General features: G+C 36.7%; 4 protein-coding genes across 5 annotated transcripts; all 4 read left to right on the top strand.

The window, feature by feature from the left end:
* Window positions 1–89: 89 nt before the first annotated feature.
* Window positions 90–4359, top strand: LOC107622434 (hyperosmolality-gated Ca2+ permeable channel 3.1). Of its 2 annotated transcripts, none has more exons than XM_016324315.3 (6): window positions 90–486; window positions 1602–1756; window positions 1976–2110; window positions 2380–3224; window positions 3313–3568; window positions 3889–4359. In XM_016324315.3, exons 1-6 carry the CDS (start codon window positions 240–242, stop codon window positions 4243–4245), a joined length of 1995 nt encoding a protein of 664 aa, XP_016179801.1. In that variant the 5' UTR covers window positions 90–239; the 3' UTR covers window positions 4246–4359. The 2 variants fall into 2 exon arrangements, with proteins under 2 accessions (XP_016179801.1, XP_016179800.1); XM_016324314.3 differs by having other exon boundaries at window positions 1829–2110.
* Window positions 4360–4392: 33 nt separating this feature from the next.
* Window positions 4393–7428, top strand: LOC107619908 (uncharacterized). The gene is made up of 4 exons (XM_088503179.1): window positions 4393–5091; window positions 5165–5389; window positions 5690–6070; window positions 6773–7428. Exons 1-4 carry the CDS (start codon window positions 4573–4575, stop codon window positions 7238–7240), a joined length of 1593 nt encoding a protein of 530 aa, XP_088359305.1. The 5' UTR covers window positions 4393–4572; the 3' UTR covers window positions 7241–7428.
* Window positions 7429–9322: 1894 nt separating this feature from the next.
* Window positions 9323–11315, top strand: LOC107623633 (Tetratricopeptide repeat (TPR)-like superfamily protein). The gene has a single exon (XM_016325972.3). It carries the CDS (start codon window positions 9405–9407, stop codon window positions 11262–11264), a length of 1860 nt encoding a protein of 619 aa, XP_016181458.1. The 5' UTR covers window positions 9323–9404; the 3' UTR covers window positions 11265–11315.
* Window positions 11316–12604: 1289 nt separating this feature from the next.
* Window positions 12605–17655, top strand: BRCA1 (breast cancer susceptibility1). The gene is made up of 13 exons (XM_016325971.3): window positions 12605–12877; window positions 12976–13029; window positions 13123–13193; window positions 13267–13380; window positions 13658–14127; window positions 14409–14516; window positions 14610–15569; window positions 15661–15761; window positions 15862–16048; window positions 16138–16344; window positions 16429–16594; window positions 16706–16824; window positions 17144–17655. The coding sequence occupies exons 1-13, from the start codon at window positions 12822–12824 to the stop codon at window positions 17492–17494; spliced, it is 2964 nt and encodes a 987-aa protein (XP_016181457.1). The 5' UTR covers window positions 12605–12821; the 3' UTR covers window positions 17495–17655.
* Window positions 17656–17788: the final 133 nt, after the last annotated feature.

The raw sequence follows: 17788 nt of genomic DNA, 5'->3' as shown, positions 1-17788 counted from the left end.
TTTGTAGTTTATTTGTCTTAATGTGAAGAAAAGTTGATCCCACAAGTTCACTTTATTTCTCAATCATACATGATGAAAGGGTGCTACAATTAAGAAGACGGTGGTGATATATTTTGTTGGTCAAGATTAAAGAGATCTTCTATGTTATTTCCATACTGCCTCAGTTAGTTACCATGCATCATATAGCTTCATAATTTGTAAGCAATAATAGCGTTGGGGTTAGAAGACTTTGGAACATCATGGACCTTACATCTTTTGTAACATCTCTAGGGACATATTTTGGGATATTCATGGGTCTGATGATAGTGTATGCGTTCCTTTCATGGAGAGCAGGAAACAATGTGGTGTACTACCCCAACAAGATCCTTAAGGGGTTGGAACCATTGGAAGGGAAAAACAAGTCATGCAACCCTTTCATTTGGATGAAGGTGGCCTTGCTTCCCTCCGGGGTCGACACTGCTGTTTACTTTGTTTTCCTCAACACTGGTTTCTCTCTCTATTTTACTTTCACACCCTCTTCCACTACATTCATCCACGAAGAGCGTTAGGGGGCAGTAACTTTTGTGTTTTGTAACCATTAATTGGCCATCAATAGTGTTTTTAATGGTGTGAGATTACATCCAATAGTGGAAGATCACTCACTTTTCTTTTGATAAGTGCTGGCCACAAAACACAAAAGTTACTGTCCCCTAGACTTTTCATGTGTCTCGCACCTTGTGCTTTTATCATTAATTAATTTATCATTATTTCAAGAGTAGTCTTAGATTTCTGAGTCCTTTTGAAGTAATGAAATCAGTCACGGTGTGATCTTTACCTTTTTTCTTATTACTATTATTCTTGGATTTAAATAAATATTAACAAATTAGTTTATTTAGGTGTACAAATAATATTGTTTTCTAGAGTAAATATGATATAAAGATTATTTGTTTTTGTTTTTGCAGGTGATTAAAAAAAAAATATATTCTAACATAAAGATGAGTTGAAAGTTTGTATTTTAATCATGAAAGATTTTGCTGATATGTACCCTTATTTGAAGGACACTTGTTAAATGATATTATGATTAAAATGTCTTGCTAGAAAATAAATATTTATTTTTTATTTTTTATATATTGAAAGAGCAACAAATGTCTACTAATCTATAATGAATGTTCTTAGAACACTCTTCAGATAAAATTACGAAATCTTTTATTATTTTCTTTACATTGGTCTATATCTTCAATATTCAAAAATTAGAAGTTGAGTAATTAGGGTCCGTTTGGATAGGTTCATAAGTGACTTTTTTTAACTTTTAACTTATGAAAATGTGTAGTATTAATCTCTGGTACAATTTTCAAAACAAAATTACAACTTTCTAAAAAATTATTTTGGTGCTTAAGGAGAAGTTAAAAAAAATGACTTCTCTCATAATAAAAAGTTTTTTATCACTTTTTTCTTAAAATAAGTATTTTTAGAACTAAAAAACCAAATACAAAATAACTTATTTATAAATTACTTTTAATATAAACATTTATTGTTTAAGCTATTTCTTCAAAAGTAACTTAATTAAGTTGTTTATCCAAACTGAGCCTTGGTGTGTTTGTGATTGGTGTTTCTTCTCAAAGTGCTGAGTATCCTGGTTTTATCTGCCGTGATTCTGCTACCGGTACTTCTTCCTGTTGCTGTCACCGATGAACGTGTGGTGAAGGAGTCACTAACAAGTCATTACAATCAGACAGTCGTCGATGAACTTCAAAAGTTAACAATGGGAAACATCACGGTATGCACGCTGAATTTTGCCATGTCCATATGGTTAGCTTCGTTTACAAGATATCTTGTAATGTATGTGTAGGAGAAGAGTAATCGGTTGTGGGCATTTTTTGTTTGCTGCTATTGGTTTTCACTTGTTGCATTGGGCCTCTTATGGAAAGCTTGCAAGCATGTGTCATGTCTGAGAGCTCAAGCTCTTATGGATCCTAATAATGTGAAGCCTGAACAGTTTGCTGTAGTTGTCAGAGACATACCTGCTGTTCCCCTAGGAGAGACTACTACAGAGGAATATGTCCACTCTTATTTTAAAGCTATCTATCCCGATACATATTACAAGTGTATGATTGTAACAGATAACAGAAAGGTACACTCCTCATTCTGATTCAATGCCTTCCACTGCATATATCATTCATCTGGTGGTGCTTCTTGTTAGAAACAAGAGAGAAATCCGAAGAAAATGTTTTGTATATTATTCAATTGTATTCAAGTTGTCTAGAATGATACAATATAAAAGGATATTTATAGGTACTAAGAGAATCGTAATAATAAAGACGTAATCTCCTATAATAAATATTCAGATATACTAAATAATACTAACTGATCCTAATTATATTCTAACACTTCTATTAATAGGCAAACAGGATTTGGGAGGAGTTAGAAGGTTATAAGAAGCAGCTTGCACGTGCTGAAACCGTATTTCAAATGTCAAAAACAAATGCCAAACTGGAAGGAACAAGACCTACTATCAAGACTGGTTTACTTGGACTTTGTGGTAGTAAGGTGGACAGTATAGAATATTACAACGACAGAATTAATGAAACCGTTACAAAGTTGGAAGCGGAGCAGAAGATTACTCAGAGTAAAAAGCAGCAAAATGCTGCTTTGGTGTTCTTCACAAGTAGGGTTGTTGCAGCAAGTGCAGCTCAGAGCTTACATGCTCAAATGGTTGATACATGGTCAGTGTCACCTGCTGCCGAACCCCGTCAACTAATATGGCATAATTTGACAATCAAGTATTTTGAAAGAGAGCTGCGTAAGTACTTGGTGCATGCCATTGTTGCTCTCACTATAGTCTTCTACATGGTTCCAATTTCATTTATATCTGCTTTCACAACTCTGCAAAATTTGGTGGAACTTGCCCCATTCATAGAGCCAGTAGTGCGTATAAAGGCTTTGAGGACAGTGCTGGAAGCATATCTCCCTCAACTTGCATTGATTATTTTCTTTTACCTGTTGCCAAAGTTGCTTCTCTATTTGTCTAAATTGGAGGGGATTCCCACACAAAGTCAAGCAGTGAGGGCTGCATCTGGAAAATACTTCTATTTTCCAGTGGTTAATGTGTTCCTTGGAGTTACTCTTGGTGGAACTTTGTACAGAACATTCAAGTTAATTGAGGATAATCCCAAATCACTTCTGTCCTGGCTAGTTATGAGCCTCCCGGACAATGCTACTTTCTTTTTGACCTATTTGTCTCTCAAGTAAGATACCATTAACATACTTTGTTTATTGATCCACAAGGTCATAACACATTGTTTTAAGTGATTTTTAATATTTTGATTGCGTCAGATTTTTCGTTGGCTATGGCCTTGAACTGTCCCGGCTAGTTCCTCTTATTCTATACCATTTTAAGAGAAAGTATATTTGCAAGACCGAAGCTGAGTGTAAAGAAGCTTGGGCTCCTGGAGATCTTGGTTATGAGACTAGAGTTTCTGAGGACATGCTCATTGTCATAATTGTCTTCTGTTACTCTGTGATTGCTCCTCTCATAATCCCATTTGGTGTTCTCTATTTCGGCCTAGGATGGCTTATACTACGAAATCAGGTGAAGTTCTTGGAACAATTTTTGTATACTGAATAAATTACTATTTGTACCCATTAAAAGATACAGATACTAACAAATGTACCCATATAAAAATAAAACGATAATTGTATGGTTTCTGTGTGCCAAGAGTACCCTAACGGACCAATAGGTCATCTTCCGTGGTTACAATTATTGTTTTATTTTTATATGGATACAGGCTATCAATTTTCACCATTAAAATTTTAACATATGCTGGTATATTAGGTATATGTACCACTTTACTTTGATACCTCGTGAATTAATAATCTTTCTGTTTATATACGTTAACTTTATATCGACAGGCACTCAATGTCTATGTTCCAACATTTGAAAGCAATGGAAGAATGTGGCCCCATATACATAACCGTATACTAGCATCTTTGATACTATACCAAGTTACCATGCTTGTGTACTTTGGGTTGCAGAAGTTCTACTATGCCTCATTGTTGATTCCACTTCCTATATTGTCGTTCATCTATGGTTTTGTCTGTGCAAAGAAATTTTATCCAGCTTTTGAACGTCCAATACTTGAGGTTGCAGCTTATAGTATGAGGGAAGCTCCTGACATGGAATTGATTTTCAGATCTTTCATTCCACCAAGTTTAAATTCCGAAAAGATTGATGATGAGAACTTTGAAGATTCAATTTCCAAATTTTAGAGATCACTGGTTTTACTTTTTAGTTGTGTGCTATTGTAGTTTTGATACCTCTAGATATTATATTTATTGTTGACAATATGTTTTATGAATAAGGATTGAGGACTGCTTTATATATATATATATGTAAGATTGGCTTTGTTCAGAGATACTATGATGCAGTTGAGCACGAAATGACTGTAGGTGAAAACTCAAGTGCAGTGGACTTCATCTGAATCATCTATTAACTTCACATGAAATCGACTGCAACTGAGTAAAGAGGAGCGGTAGGGGTAAGGGGCGGTTGGATGCCGCTAATTTGAAAATCATTTGAGCAGAGCAGAGTAGAAGATGTCAATGTCAATGTCGTCTCCGGAGGTGTTACTGAAGAATCGTTTCATGAGCTTCTTGATCTGGCAATCCATACCCTCAACCCTCATCTTCCTCCTCTTCAAACCCTTCCTCTCTTCTTCTTCTTCTTCTTCTTTCACTTCCTCCCTCTCCTTCCTCACCTTCCACTTCTCCCTCCTCCTTTTCTCCTCCACTCTCTCCCTCATCGCCTCCCCCCACCCCCGCCGCCCCGCCCCTCCTCTTCAACTCGCCGCCCGTCTCCTCCGCTTCCTCTTCATCCCCTCCGACTCCGCCCACTTTCGCGCCCGTGCCAAGGTTTCCTTATCATTCGTGCTCTTCGCGGCCGCCTCCGCAGCTTCTGGTCTGGCGGCGGCGGTGTCCCTATGCGGGCTTCGAGCCATTGGTGAGGGCTTTTGGGTGATTGGAAGGGTAGGGTTGAGGGGTTTCTTCGTTAGTTTACTTTTTGGTTTGCATTACGTTTTGAAGCGTCGATGGGTTTTGGAGTTTCCCATCATTCAGGTCACTTTCTCTATCTCCCTCACTTTGATGCTTCTTAATGCGTTTCTGTCTATAACTGCTTTTGATTTTGCAGCGGCCACCTTACTTCAGCTTCAAAATGGGAGTTCCTTCGGCTGGTAGGCGCGCTCTCAAGCTTTCCATTGTGGCTTCCATCTTCTCAGCTATTTTATTAGAGCTTCTCCCACATCCATTTAAGTACAGCATTTCACTGCAGAGATACTTCACCGAACAGATCGTCTTTTCTATTGCCACTTTTGCTATCTTCTTCTGTTGGGAATTGACTCATCACTTGCACCGGGTTGGTTTCTGCAACATGCTTCTTATGTATATGTTAACTGTTTCAAGTTACTTATAAATATTAGTAATTCATTTGGTTTTAGTCATTTATGCACAGTGACTCATGACTAAATATATGTGATATATTAATAAAGAAATAACTCTGAAAGCAGCCATGTGTTACTCTGTCCTCTAAAAAACTTGTAATCAGCTCTGTATATATGTATCCTTGAACTAGTGACTAGTTATAGAATTCTGGATACTTTTTATTAAGGGAGACGTTATTGCTTACTGATTGAAGTTTCTGTTGATTGGTATGTAGGTTTTACATACAAAGAGATCCATATTTGCACCTCCAAAAGGTTCAGCAGCAGCAGAAACAAATCCAACTGAACATCTCCTTTTAGCTTTGGAGGAGAGTGATCCAACATCTCTTCTACGCTATCTTGCGTATCTTGATCTCTGTATGGTTTGCGAGAAAAATGTTGACACTTGGAGACGTGCAGCATTTTTTGAAGAAACTGGTGAGACTTACAAGAGAGTAATCACTGTGTGCTTGAAGCCACTGGAGCAACTTGCCACAATATTAAGTGAAGGCATGGGAAATTCTGTTGACAAACCTGCACAGCTATCGAATCAGTTATCATCTCCGACTGATCCACGACTTGATTCAAAGTGCTTAGAACAATTGCAGCTTCTCCAGGTATAGGCATATCTAACTATATTTATATTGTTTACTTGTAGTTAACTAACTTTGTCTTTTTGGTATAACTAGAAAGATTTGCTAGTTCATTTAACTTTGTTCTTTGTTTAACTAGAAAGTTCTGGCAGCTCTTGTGATTACACTGAATTTTTAAACGTAAGTAACAAAAACCTTAAAAGGCTTATTATAAGCTTCATAAATTGGTATGTTACTTAAAAAGTCAGGAATCTTGGATTGTATATGCCTGGCGCATTCACAATGTTACAGTGTTTGTTGGCCCTCTTTACTTTATCTTAAGTTTTTATCTAGTATGGTTGAAAGTTGAAACTTATTTAGAAGTTGTGGAGCCAACATACATAATTTTGGAAAGAGGTGTAAAGAGACGTGTGCCACTTTAGAATTGCATAGAAATAGGATTTGACGATTTGTGACTTGACTCCACAAAAGTCTGATCATTACTAGCGACCTACCTGCCATTCTGCCAAAATTGATAGGAAAATTGCAAGTGGTTAAAGGTGGATAGCATGAGGGCACGACCATTTCATGTTTTTGTTTTGGTTGTGTAAATGTGCACAAATGACCAGTGTCATCAGTTACCATTCCTAGTAATCACTAATCATGACCGCTAGTAACAATGTTCACTTAACTCAGCATTGTGAATTTGCACGTGACATATTAAGACCTTGTGTTACTTATATGCAGCTTTACACGTGGTGTTCAAGATCTGTTGCCTCACTGACTGCCTGTTCACGCAAAGAAGATAAGTTTGGGGTTGCTCAGCTCTCTGGGAGTAATGCTGCTGTAATTTCAACGCTGATATCCTGTCTTCTAGCTGTTGAAAATTTCATGGGAAAGAAAATAAACCTGCAGTCCCAGCACCAGCTATTGGGACCTGCCGGTATCAGATGGGCAACAATGAACGGTGGAAGGGTGGATGTTTCATCTGGTAAAAGAAGAAGTGGCCCAGTAAACTCAAAAGCTTATGTTATTGCTGATGTTCTAAGGACTTCAATATACCAAATAGTATCAGCATTCCATGATGAGATGTTAGCTGGTGCTAAAGCAAGCCTTCTTGAGAAGGACTGGATTACCAATGGGAAACCAGCTTTTGGTACCCGTGAGATGCTTATACAAAAGTTACGTCTTTTCCTTGATTATAGAGCTACATAACTTGAGTGTAGTATTGGGGTTTGGATGCCATTTTGTTGGGTTGATCAAATATACTCATAGGTTGTTGTCAAGTGGAGATGAAATAGGATGAAGAGGATTCAAATTTGCTGTCAGAAATTTCAGAGAGGATATTAATCTGTAACGATTTTTTTAAATATGCTTGATTTTGCAGGTAAAAGCACATAAAAGCACGAGTTTATGCGTTTTTATTTTTTCCACGTTCTCAATGGTTGCTTATCATATCATTTTTCAGCAGACATGTCAAACACAATTTCCGTCTGAACCCTAATTTAGCAGCCATCCATAAACGAAGCACCTCTCTCAACAGATTATTATAGCTGACACACTGCTTTGTCGTTACTACTAAATGGTAGAAGTGTCACTAATTGATTCTTGTCTAGTAATATACTCCTCCAACATAAATTCATTTGTTAAAAACTTAAAATAGAAGGAAGGCATTTCTTAGGACCTAAGAATATTTCTCTTTGGTCAAGAAGTTAATCACTTTCATTCGTTATAATAACTTAACTGCAAGTTGTTAGATGCTATTAACAAATCTTAACATTACATGTCCCCATCACGGAAACTAATAATTAATCAACACATGAACCATTTACAATTCAGATATTTTGTTGTTTTGCCGGGGAAGTTAAGAATTTAAAAAATGGTGGGAAAGAAAGTGAATGTGCATGGCAATGGTGTTAGGAGTAGTAATGAAGAGACAGAGTGGGAGGTGAGGCCCGGGGGAATGTTGGTGCAGAAAATGAGCGATGATGCTCCGGCACCCACGTTGAGGCTTCGAATTGCTTATGGTGGATTGAGGTATGAGATCAGTGTGAGTTGCATGAGCAGTTTCTCGCAGGAACGCTAAGATTCAGACTGCGACTCGCGCCATCAACAATATTATCCTCCAACTCGACCACCTCGCACAACAGGTACATACCTATGCAACCTTTCATAATTTGGAGGACACGGGGAAGTTGAATTATGCTCACAAATTATGTAGGTTAAGACGTTTAATGGTCTTCATTGTATGTTTATTTTGATTTGATTAGGCCATGTAAAAATTTATAGAGAGAACAACCCCCTGTAATAAGCCCCTCTCATTAATGCATAATGAACACACATATAACTCAATTTGTTTCTGTTTCCCTGATCTATAGGTGTCTGCAATTGACAAGTCCATTTCGAATGGGGACACAGTACCTGAAATTCAGATTTCGACACTAATTGAGATGCTTATGAGACAAGCAATCAAGTTAAAAAGCATTTCTACAGAAGGAGATGTTTCTGCACATTAGTGTGAAAATATATCATATTTGATTGACTCTGCTTCTTTTTATGTTATTTTTATTCCAACTCTTCTTTTTATTTTATTTTTATTGAAAATGTAATCCAGTGCCTTATATTTCTTATTCAACTTATGATCATTAGTGTGAAAATATATCATATGCTCAATGCCTTAATAACTCGAATTATATAATCTTATGACATTTTGCTTCAAGTTTGAAATTTTCATTTTCATATATATATTGAGTATTTGTTAACAGAATCCAAACCCTACTATTATTGACTAATTAATTTAGATATGTGTATAACGCATTAGTATGGAGTAAATGAGTGCTTTACAAGGGTGTGGGACAGCTTTTGGCTGTACCATGGAGCAAGAAATCGGAGGGAGAGAGTTGTGTGCTAAAAAAAATGAGGCACAAAATCGGAGGGTCCGAAATGTGAGGGATGAAATTTTTAAATTTTACGGTGAACTAATCGGACCCTCCGATTAGTTTTTTTTTTTTTTTTTCTAATTAGAAAACGAACCCTCCAAATTTGCATGAAAAATTATTTTTTTGAAAACGGACCGTCCGAGTTCTAATACCACAACTCTCTTAGTCCGAATTGTGTTCCACTGTCATCACATGCATGTCAAGCACCTGTATACTTCATAAGGCAAGACACCAAACTTACCTCCATATTAAAAATAAAAAGCGACTATTATTATACCATATAAGACTACCTTTGTATTTTGTATTTTGTATTTTTTATTTTTTAAAAAAGAGGCAGCACTTTATTCACATTACACATTGCACAATGTAGATTCGATCAAGGGAACATTAACATTTAACATATCAAATCTTTAGCATGTTGTGGTATCGTACCATGTAACATGAGACTATACTCAAAGTTCTCCTCATTGGTGCACACATCTCAGCCGTTGAACCCCAAAATCCACCTATGTTCCTCAACCTTCTTATCATCATCATCAACAACTGCCACACAGAACCCAGTACCCCATATTGTCACAAAATGCATTGCTCTATTGCAGTTTTGGGCATCTTCCATATCCAAACTAAGGCAAATCCATGCATTTTCCATTAGGCATGGTGTCCCACTTAACAACCCTGACATGGGCAAGCATCTCATTTTTACTATTGTATCCCTCTCTGCACCCATGTCTTATGCCTACCATGTGTTTGCTGTATTGCATGACCCAAATGTGTTCACTTGGAACACCATGATAAGAGGTTATGCTGAAAGTGATGACCCAAGTCCTGCACTTCATTTCTACCGTAAAATGTCGGTGTCTTGTGTTGAGCCTGACACTCACACTTACCCTTTTCTTCTAAAGGCTGTTGCCAAGTCTTTGAATGTTAGAGAAGGGGAAGCTATACATTCAGTTACAGTGAGAAAAGGGTTTGAGTCTTTGGTGTTTGTTCAGAATGGGTTGCTTCACATGTATGCTGTTTGCGGCGACACAGAAAGCGCACACAAGGTGTTTGAGTCAATGGTGGAAAGAGATCTTGTGGCTTGGAATTCTGTGATTAATGGGTTTGCTCTTAATGGCAGGCCTAGTGAGGCCTTGACACTATTCAGGGAGATGAACATGGAGGGACTGGAGCCGGATGGGTTCACTGTGGTTAGCCTTTTATCTGCTTGTGCTGAACTTGGAGCTCTAGAATTAGGACGTAGGGTTCATGTGTTCTTGTTAAAAGTAGGATTGACAGAGAACATGCATGTGAACAATTCACTGCTGGACTTTTATGCCAAGTGTGGGAGCATCAGGGAGGCGAAACAAGTTTTTGGCGAGATGAGAAAAAGGAATGTGGTTTCTTTTACTTCTTTGATTGTTGGCTTGGCAGTGAATGGCTTTGGGGAGGAAGCACTTGAGTTTTTCAAAGAGATGGAAGAACAAAGAGTTAAGCCTAGTGAGATTACTTTTGTTGGTGTCTTGTATGCTTGCAGCCACTGTGGAATGTTGAATGAAGGGTTTAATTACTTTAGAAGGATGAAAGATGAATATGGAATCATGCCAAGGATAGAACACTATGGCTGCATGGTGGACCTGCTGAGTAGGGCAGGTTTAGTGAAACAAGCATATGAATATATTCAGAACATGCCAATGCAGCCAAATTCTGTTATTTGGAGGACCTTATTGGGAGCATGCACAATCCATGGCCATTTAGGCCTAGGGGAGATAGCTAGATCACACCTTTTGAAGTTAGAGCCTAAACACAGCGGCGACTATGTGCTTCTCTCGAATATTTATGCGGCCGAACGCCGTTGGTCGGATGTACAAACAGTAAGAAGATCAATGCTAGAGGATGGTGTTAGGAAAACACCTGGCTATAGCATGGTGGAGTTGGGAAATCGGGTTTATGAGTTTACTATGGGCGATAGGTCTCATCCTCAGAGTAAGGATGTATATGCACTGTTAGAGAAAATCACAGAGTTGCTGAAGTTAGAAGGTTATGTTCCTCACACTGCAAATGTACTTGCAGACATAGAGGAAGAGGAGAAGGAGCAAGCTTTGTCTTATCACAGTGAAAAGGTGGCAATCGCTTTTATGATCCTAAATACACCACCAGGGACACCAATTAGGGTCATGAAGAACTTGAGGGTTTGTGCAGATTGTCATATGGCTATAAAACTCATATCAAAGGTTTATGATAGAGAGATTGTTATCAGGGATCGTAGTAGGTTCCACCATTTTAGAGGTGGTTCATGTTCATGTAAAGATTACTGGTAATATGGGATATAATGAAAGTTAAATATTATTTGATAACTTTAGATAAAAGAACTTTAAGGATGGAATCAAACCATCAATTTTGAACTCTTAAACCATTAAACTATAATATTTCTTCTTCTTTTTTATAGTAAACACTCAATCCGGTCTTTGTTCATTTTTACAAAGGACAAAGCGATTTCTGTCAAAAAAAAAAAGGGACACTTCAACTTTCAACCTTTTTATTTTGGGACAATCTGATTTTTCTGTTAAAAAATCTATTAAATAATAATAAAAATTAGTTTGGTAGGGTTTTATTTGTATTTTGTGGGGATTTTAAATCCCAACAAAATTCTTTTCAACAATATAACCAATTACTACCACTACTATTGCTACTACCTTCTTCATCTTCATTATTATCACTTCTACCTCTATTATTTTTATTGTGTAACCATACTTTCTCATCATCATTATCTTCTTTACCGTCATCATCACCAATACCAATATTATTAACATTGAAGTTCTTTTTTTTCATTTTTTATTTTTCAATTATAATGAAAAAAGAAAATAGTGAAAGACAAGATTATTCAACATTAAAATTTGTGAGACCGAATAAAAGATTTATTCCGTAGTTAACATGACTAGATTAATCACATTATGATTCCATCTTTTTGAAAGAAAAAAATAACATTGAATAAGAAATGAAAGAGAAAAACCTTAATGTTAATAATATTAGTATTAGTGATGATGACGATAGAGGAGATAATGATGATGATAAAGTATGGTTACACAATAAAAATAACAGAGGAAGGAGTGATAATAATGAGGATGAAGAAGGTAATAGTAGTAGTGGTAGTAATTGATTATAATGATGAAAAAAATTGTGGGGTTTTAAAATCCTTACAAAATATAAATAAAACTCCCATCAAACTAATTTTTATTATTATTTAATAGATTTTTTAACAGAAGAATGATATTGTCCTAAAATAAAAAGGTTGAGGGTCGAAATGCCCATTTTTTTATGGATAGGGATCACTTTGTCCTTCATAAAAATAGATAAGAACAGAATTGAATGTTAACTTTTTTTTTTTTGTATTTATTGTGTTATAAAAAAAATTATTCATAAAAATATCCAATGGACATGAAAATATCCAACAATATACTGTTTTTTTTATTATAAAATCATTAATATTGAGAATTTTACTTTAAGTTTGCAGGGTTTTGTCTTTTTATGAAAACCTTTGTTACTTATTTCTTTGTATAAAAAATGATTACTTAAAAATTCAACGCACATAATTTAATTTAATTAATATTTCTTAAAATTTAACGTAATTAAGGAAGTAAAAATAATAAAAAAAGAAAGCGGGAAAGAGTGGCGAGGAAGAAACTAGAAACTAGAAAGCTTGCACTGCAAAACACAGGCGCGAAGGAATTGAGTTGGCGCGCCTTCAAATTCAAATAATAAAAATCGCTGCAAAACTACTTATTTGAAGCACAAATATTCTGAACTCTCTTTCGATATAAATTGAATAGAATCAGAATCGTTTTCGCCCTTATTTGATCTGTCAATCGAGTATAACAATGGCGAATCGTACGGATCTGGAGGAAATGGGCAGAGAACTCCAGTGCCCCATTTGGTATTCAAACACACTCTCTTTCTAGTATTATGTTAATAATCCTCATAGTACAATTAATTAATTAATTTCTTCTCGTTGTTTTGTAATGACCTGTGAAGTTTAAGTTTGCTGAATTCTCCGGCCAGTCTTCCATGCAGCCATGTCTTCTGCAAGTAAGTATTCTTCTTCTTCTTCTTGATATTTGTTATACAAAATCCGAAATGAAGCATTCTTATGTGTTTGTAATTCAATTTTCGTGGTTTCAGCTTTTGTATCGTCAAGTCTATGAAGTCGTCTTCTGATTGCCCTGTCTGTAAAATACCCTTCTTCCCTCGAGGTACCCCTCCTCCTCTTACCTCCTTTCTTTATCTTAAAGGTTCTTTTAGTAATTTTGGCTATTTTGTATGAAGAGGTTCGCCCTAGTCCTCGTTCGCTCAACTTGGTCAACATTTACAAAAGAATGGAACGCTCTTCTGGTATGAACTTATTCCTCACCCAGAATCCGCACCACTCTAAGTTTTCAGGTTAGCTTTTCCCATCTGTTTTTGTCCATGTATAAACTTCACCTACTTCCGAATTATTATGACTTGTGTTCAGGTTTTTGTTTGCATTATGCACTATTTTATTGATTTAATGTGTTGTAATAAGCATATGCCTGTGCTATCTTTTAGTTGCAAGCTAATTTGCCTGTGGGTTTATAGGTTCAAGTTCTAGGTTTGTTTGAAATATAGGAATGTGCTTTCAAGTATATGCATTTATGTTCTTCTTTTTACACTTTACTGACATTTAGTTACCTGGCAGATGAAGAAACGCAATGTCAAACTGATGCTGACTGTGTTAGAGAGGATGCTACTCGAAGTCATCGAAATCCTGCTCAGAAAAGGAAAACCCTCAAAAACAGCGTGTCAGGGAAGGAGAATGTTCCTGACACTGCAAAACCTTCTCTTCCAGCTAAGAAAAGGGTTCAGGTGCCACAAGATCCTCTTTCTGAAACTCCATTCAAAAATTTAAGCTCTGGAGACTCCCTCTATGGAACTAGAAAAGAGGGAAAAGAAAAGGATACTGATACTGCAAATGAAAACCCTCTCCAAAGTGAAAGAGATGTACCTGTTCTTTCACCTTTCTTTTGGTTAAGAGAGGAGGAAGGTGTTGAGAATTTAAGTCAGCAAACTTTTGGAGATAAGCTTATAGATGAAAGCCCAACACCAAGCCCTCCTTCATTCAGTGATCTCAAGGACTCTGATGATGAAAATCCGACTAAACTGACATCAGTAAGTAATGGGTTGTTATAGCAACTGAATATGTTGTCATAGACTATGAAATTGTAAGCCGTTTTTTTTTTTAATAACTGTTTGTTTTATATGGCTGATGAAAATCACTTCCCAGACTCATGGTTCTTAAACTATTCAATTACTTAGTTGGTGATAAAAGTTGTTGAAGTCACTCAGAACAAAATTTGGAAATTGAGTTTTCATGATAAAAATCAGATTACTTTAGAAGAGACTTATAAATTGCTGATTTTATTTCTTGGATTCTTGCTATTGTCATGTAGGATGAGGTGCAAAATAAAACCTCTTTTGATCTCTTTGATAGTGAGCTGTTTGAGTGGACACAAAGGCCTTGCTCTCCTGAATTATTTTCAAGTCCTGTCAAATTGCAGGTAAGGAGAGAATTGGAGCCACGGGTTATCATACATAAATTTAGGATACTGTACCTTGACTATGCATTGATGTTCTTTTCAATTGTATTACAGCCTTTGAGTGCTGGTGTGATCAGTGAAAATCAAGAGGATTTGCTGGATGCCTCAAAAGAGCTTGAAAGAAATAAATCCAGTGATTATGCTGAAAATACTAAACTTCAGAATTCAGAAAACGAAACTAGATTGTCTGATGTGCTACAACCCAGTGTGACTTCTCCATTTAGGAGTTCTGGTGATATAAATGGGGCAAAGAAGTACAAGAAGAGAAGCAGGAAGATGAGGGAAAAAGCTGCTCAAGAACAGGTTGTGGAACAACAAGATTCAATTGAGGGAATCAATGTTGATTCAAATAGATCATTAGAAATCACTGAGGATCAATCACGGGAGAAGCAACAAGCTTCTAATCTGGGAAAGACTAATTTAAAGTGCAAGAGGGTTTGTTTTGATACTCGTACCGACTCCAATATATCAGTAGTTTTTCGTAATGGTGAAGTGAACATGGCAAAGGATTCATATATTTCACATTCCCAAAAAGAAACCAACAAGCTTGCTTGCCAAATGATTCCAGGTAAATGCCAGAGTAAAAGATCTGGAAAGCAAAAGCTGAATTATGTGCAGGACCAAGCTGAAGAATTATCTTGCATGCAAAATCAAACTGATGATGAATTAGCTGGTTCTGCATCATCTATGTTAAGTCAGCAGACAGACAAAAATGGAAAGATGTCCAATAAAAGGCAAATTAAAGGGAAAGTTTTCAGAAAGTCTATTTCTTGCGGTAGTGAATTGAGGAGTACCAAGAAATTGAAACTTTCCTCCGATTTTATCTCTCAGACAAAGGTTGGTGAACAAATCCAACCTAATGAAAGTACCCAGAGGTGTCCGGGTGTCAAGGTTTTGGATGATACATCTAAGGAGAAATGTAGCACTTGGATGCATGTACCAGTTTTACCGAACTGTGAAAGTCAAGCTGAAAAGTATCAATGTGTTTTTTGTCACTCATCAGAAGAATCAGAGGTAAATTTGTTTGCTCACGCATCTAGTCATCTCTAATATGTTATCTACTATATACGAACTAGGATTTGATAGTGTGCCGTTCAAAATTCAGGTTTCTGGGCCAATGATGCATTACTATGGCACCAAGCCTGTTGATGCAAATTATGAGGGAGGATCCAAAGTCATACATTCTCACAGGAACTGCACAGAATGGTAATTTACTAATTTTTACTGACGACTAACTACCTCTACTTTGAATGTTTACTTGTGACTGGTTTGATATGTAAAGTTAATTTGTTCTAAACTTGTGCAGGGCCCCCAATGTATATTTTGAAGATGATAATGCAATTAATCTTGAAGCTGAAATAAGTAGGAGCCGGAGAATTAAGTGTGGTTTTTGTGGACTCAAGGGCGCTGCTCTTGGTTGTTACGAGAAAAGTTGTCGTAGGAGCTTTCATGTTCCTTGTGCCAAGTGGACTACCCATTGCCGATGGGATATGGTATATGATAAAAAGCAGTGAGGATTTAAAGTTTCATGCAGCTTTTTAAATAAACCATCTAATCAAATCCTTTCATTTTTATGCATCAGGAAAACTTTGTCATGTTATGCCCTTTACATACGTCGTGCATTTTACCCTGTGAGAGTTCAGGATCCAAGGGTAAGAGCAATAAGTGCAGAACGAGAGACAGTAAAAGCCTTGCTTTCAAACATGGCCCTACAAATCAGAAAGGGACTGCTCTTGGATCATACAAGAAAATTGTGCTTTGTTGCTCAGCTCTGTCAATACAGGAGAGGGTAAAATAATCGCATATGGCATATTGTCTTTTCCCCCCTCATTTAGAAGCCATATTTACTTTGTTTCATGGTTGAAAACTGTAGGATATTGTTTCTGAATTTCAAAGAGTAACCAAGGTTACTGTTTTGAAAAAATGGGATTCAAGTGTTACCCATGTTATAGCATCAACAGACGAAAATAAGGCATGTAAAAGGACCCTCAAAGTATTGATGGGCATACTGGAGGGGAAGTGGATTCTCAATATTGAATGTGAGCTCAGTACTATAACTAGAATTCCTCTGGTTTCTAATTCCTACTAAAATGTCATCACAAAATTAATAATGGTGACATCTCTCCTGTTCTCATGTTGTCTGGTTACAGGGATTAAAGCTTGCATGAAGGAAATGAAGCCTGTTGACGAGGAGAGTTATGAAATCAATCTTGACATCCATGGAATCCATGATGGTCCTCATCTTGGAAGACTAAGAGTTTTAAATAAGGTTAGAATTTTCATTGTTAGTTTTGGCGTGGAAACATTGTTAATTTATATTAAAACTTTCTCATGTTAATTTCTTAGGCATACTTGTTAGATAAACCTTATTTATCTTTTATATGAATGTCCTGGAACACGCAATGATAATAACGCAGCTAGACGTTTGATTTCACGTCTTAATGTTTTAGGCCAAAAACCTACTATGACTAAAACTAACTTCTATTTCATTAAAATTAGCTGTGCTTTTAGATTGGATATCTTGGTGCAATCTCCGGATTATGTGCAAACTAGTGGTCTGTGTTGACAAAATTTCTTTCTTTATGCAGCAACCGAAGCTTTTCGATGGCTTCAAGTTCTATTTTGTGGGAGATTTTATGCCATCATACAAGGGCTATTTGCAAGATCTTGTGACCGCTGCTGGAGGGGTAATTTTGAATAGAAAACCAGTGTCTGGTGACGCAAACTCAACGTCACCTGGTATGCATCCACCCCAGACACTCATAATTTACAACCTTGAGCTTCCTGATAAATGCAGTCCTTCCAAAAGGGATACCATTTCTACTCAACGGAGACATGATGCGGAGGTTCTAGCAAGCTCTACAGGTTCAAAGATAGCAAGTAATACATGGATTCTGAACTCTATTGCAGCCTGCAAGCTGCAAATCCTTGCTGAATGAAATTGTATATGTTGACCTCATTTAGATTAACGTCATCCTAGACTAGTGTCTTGCTCTTTTTATCGTTGTCTGTCAAGGCATGCTTTAATGACAATATGGTATGTAATTATATAAGGCTACCAACACCGTAAGTGAGAAAGACAAATTCTACACCGTTGTTCACTACCGTTGTTAACCCATATTAGCTAGTAAGGATCCAACAATGTATCCCCAGAGGCTTCTTTGTTTAAACGGAATATACACCTAACTCATACTTCAACGGACAATCCAACTCTTACTCAAACAACACTCTGC

Source organism: Arachis ipaensis, chromosome B10 (assembly GCF_059453495.1).
Source record: "Arachis ipaensis isolate K30076 ecotype BB chromosome B10, ASM5945349v1, whole genome shotgun sequence".
Classification (NCBI taxonomy): domain Eukaryota; kingdom Viridiplantae; phylum Streptophyta; class Magnoliopsida; order Fabales; family Fabaceae; genus Arachis; species Arachis ipaensis.
Note: the sequence above shows the minus strand (reverse complement) of the source record. Positions and strands in the feature narration are given on the sequence as shown.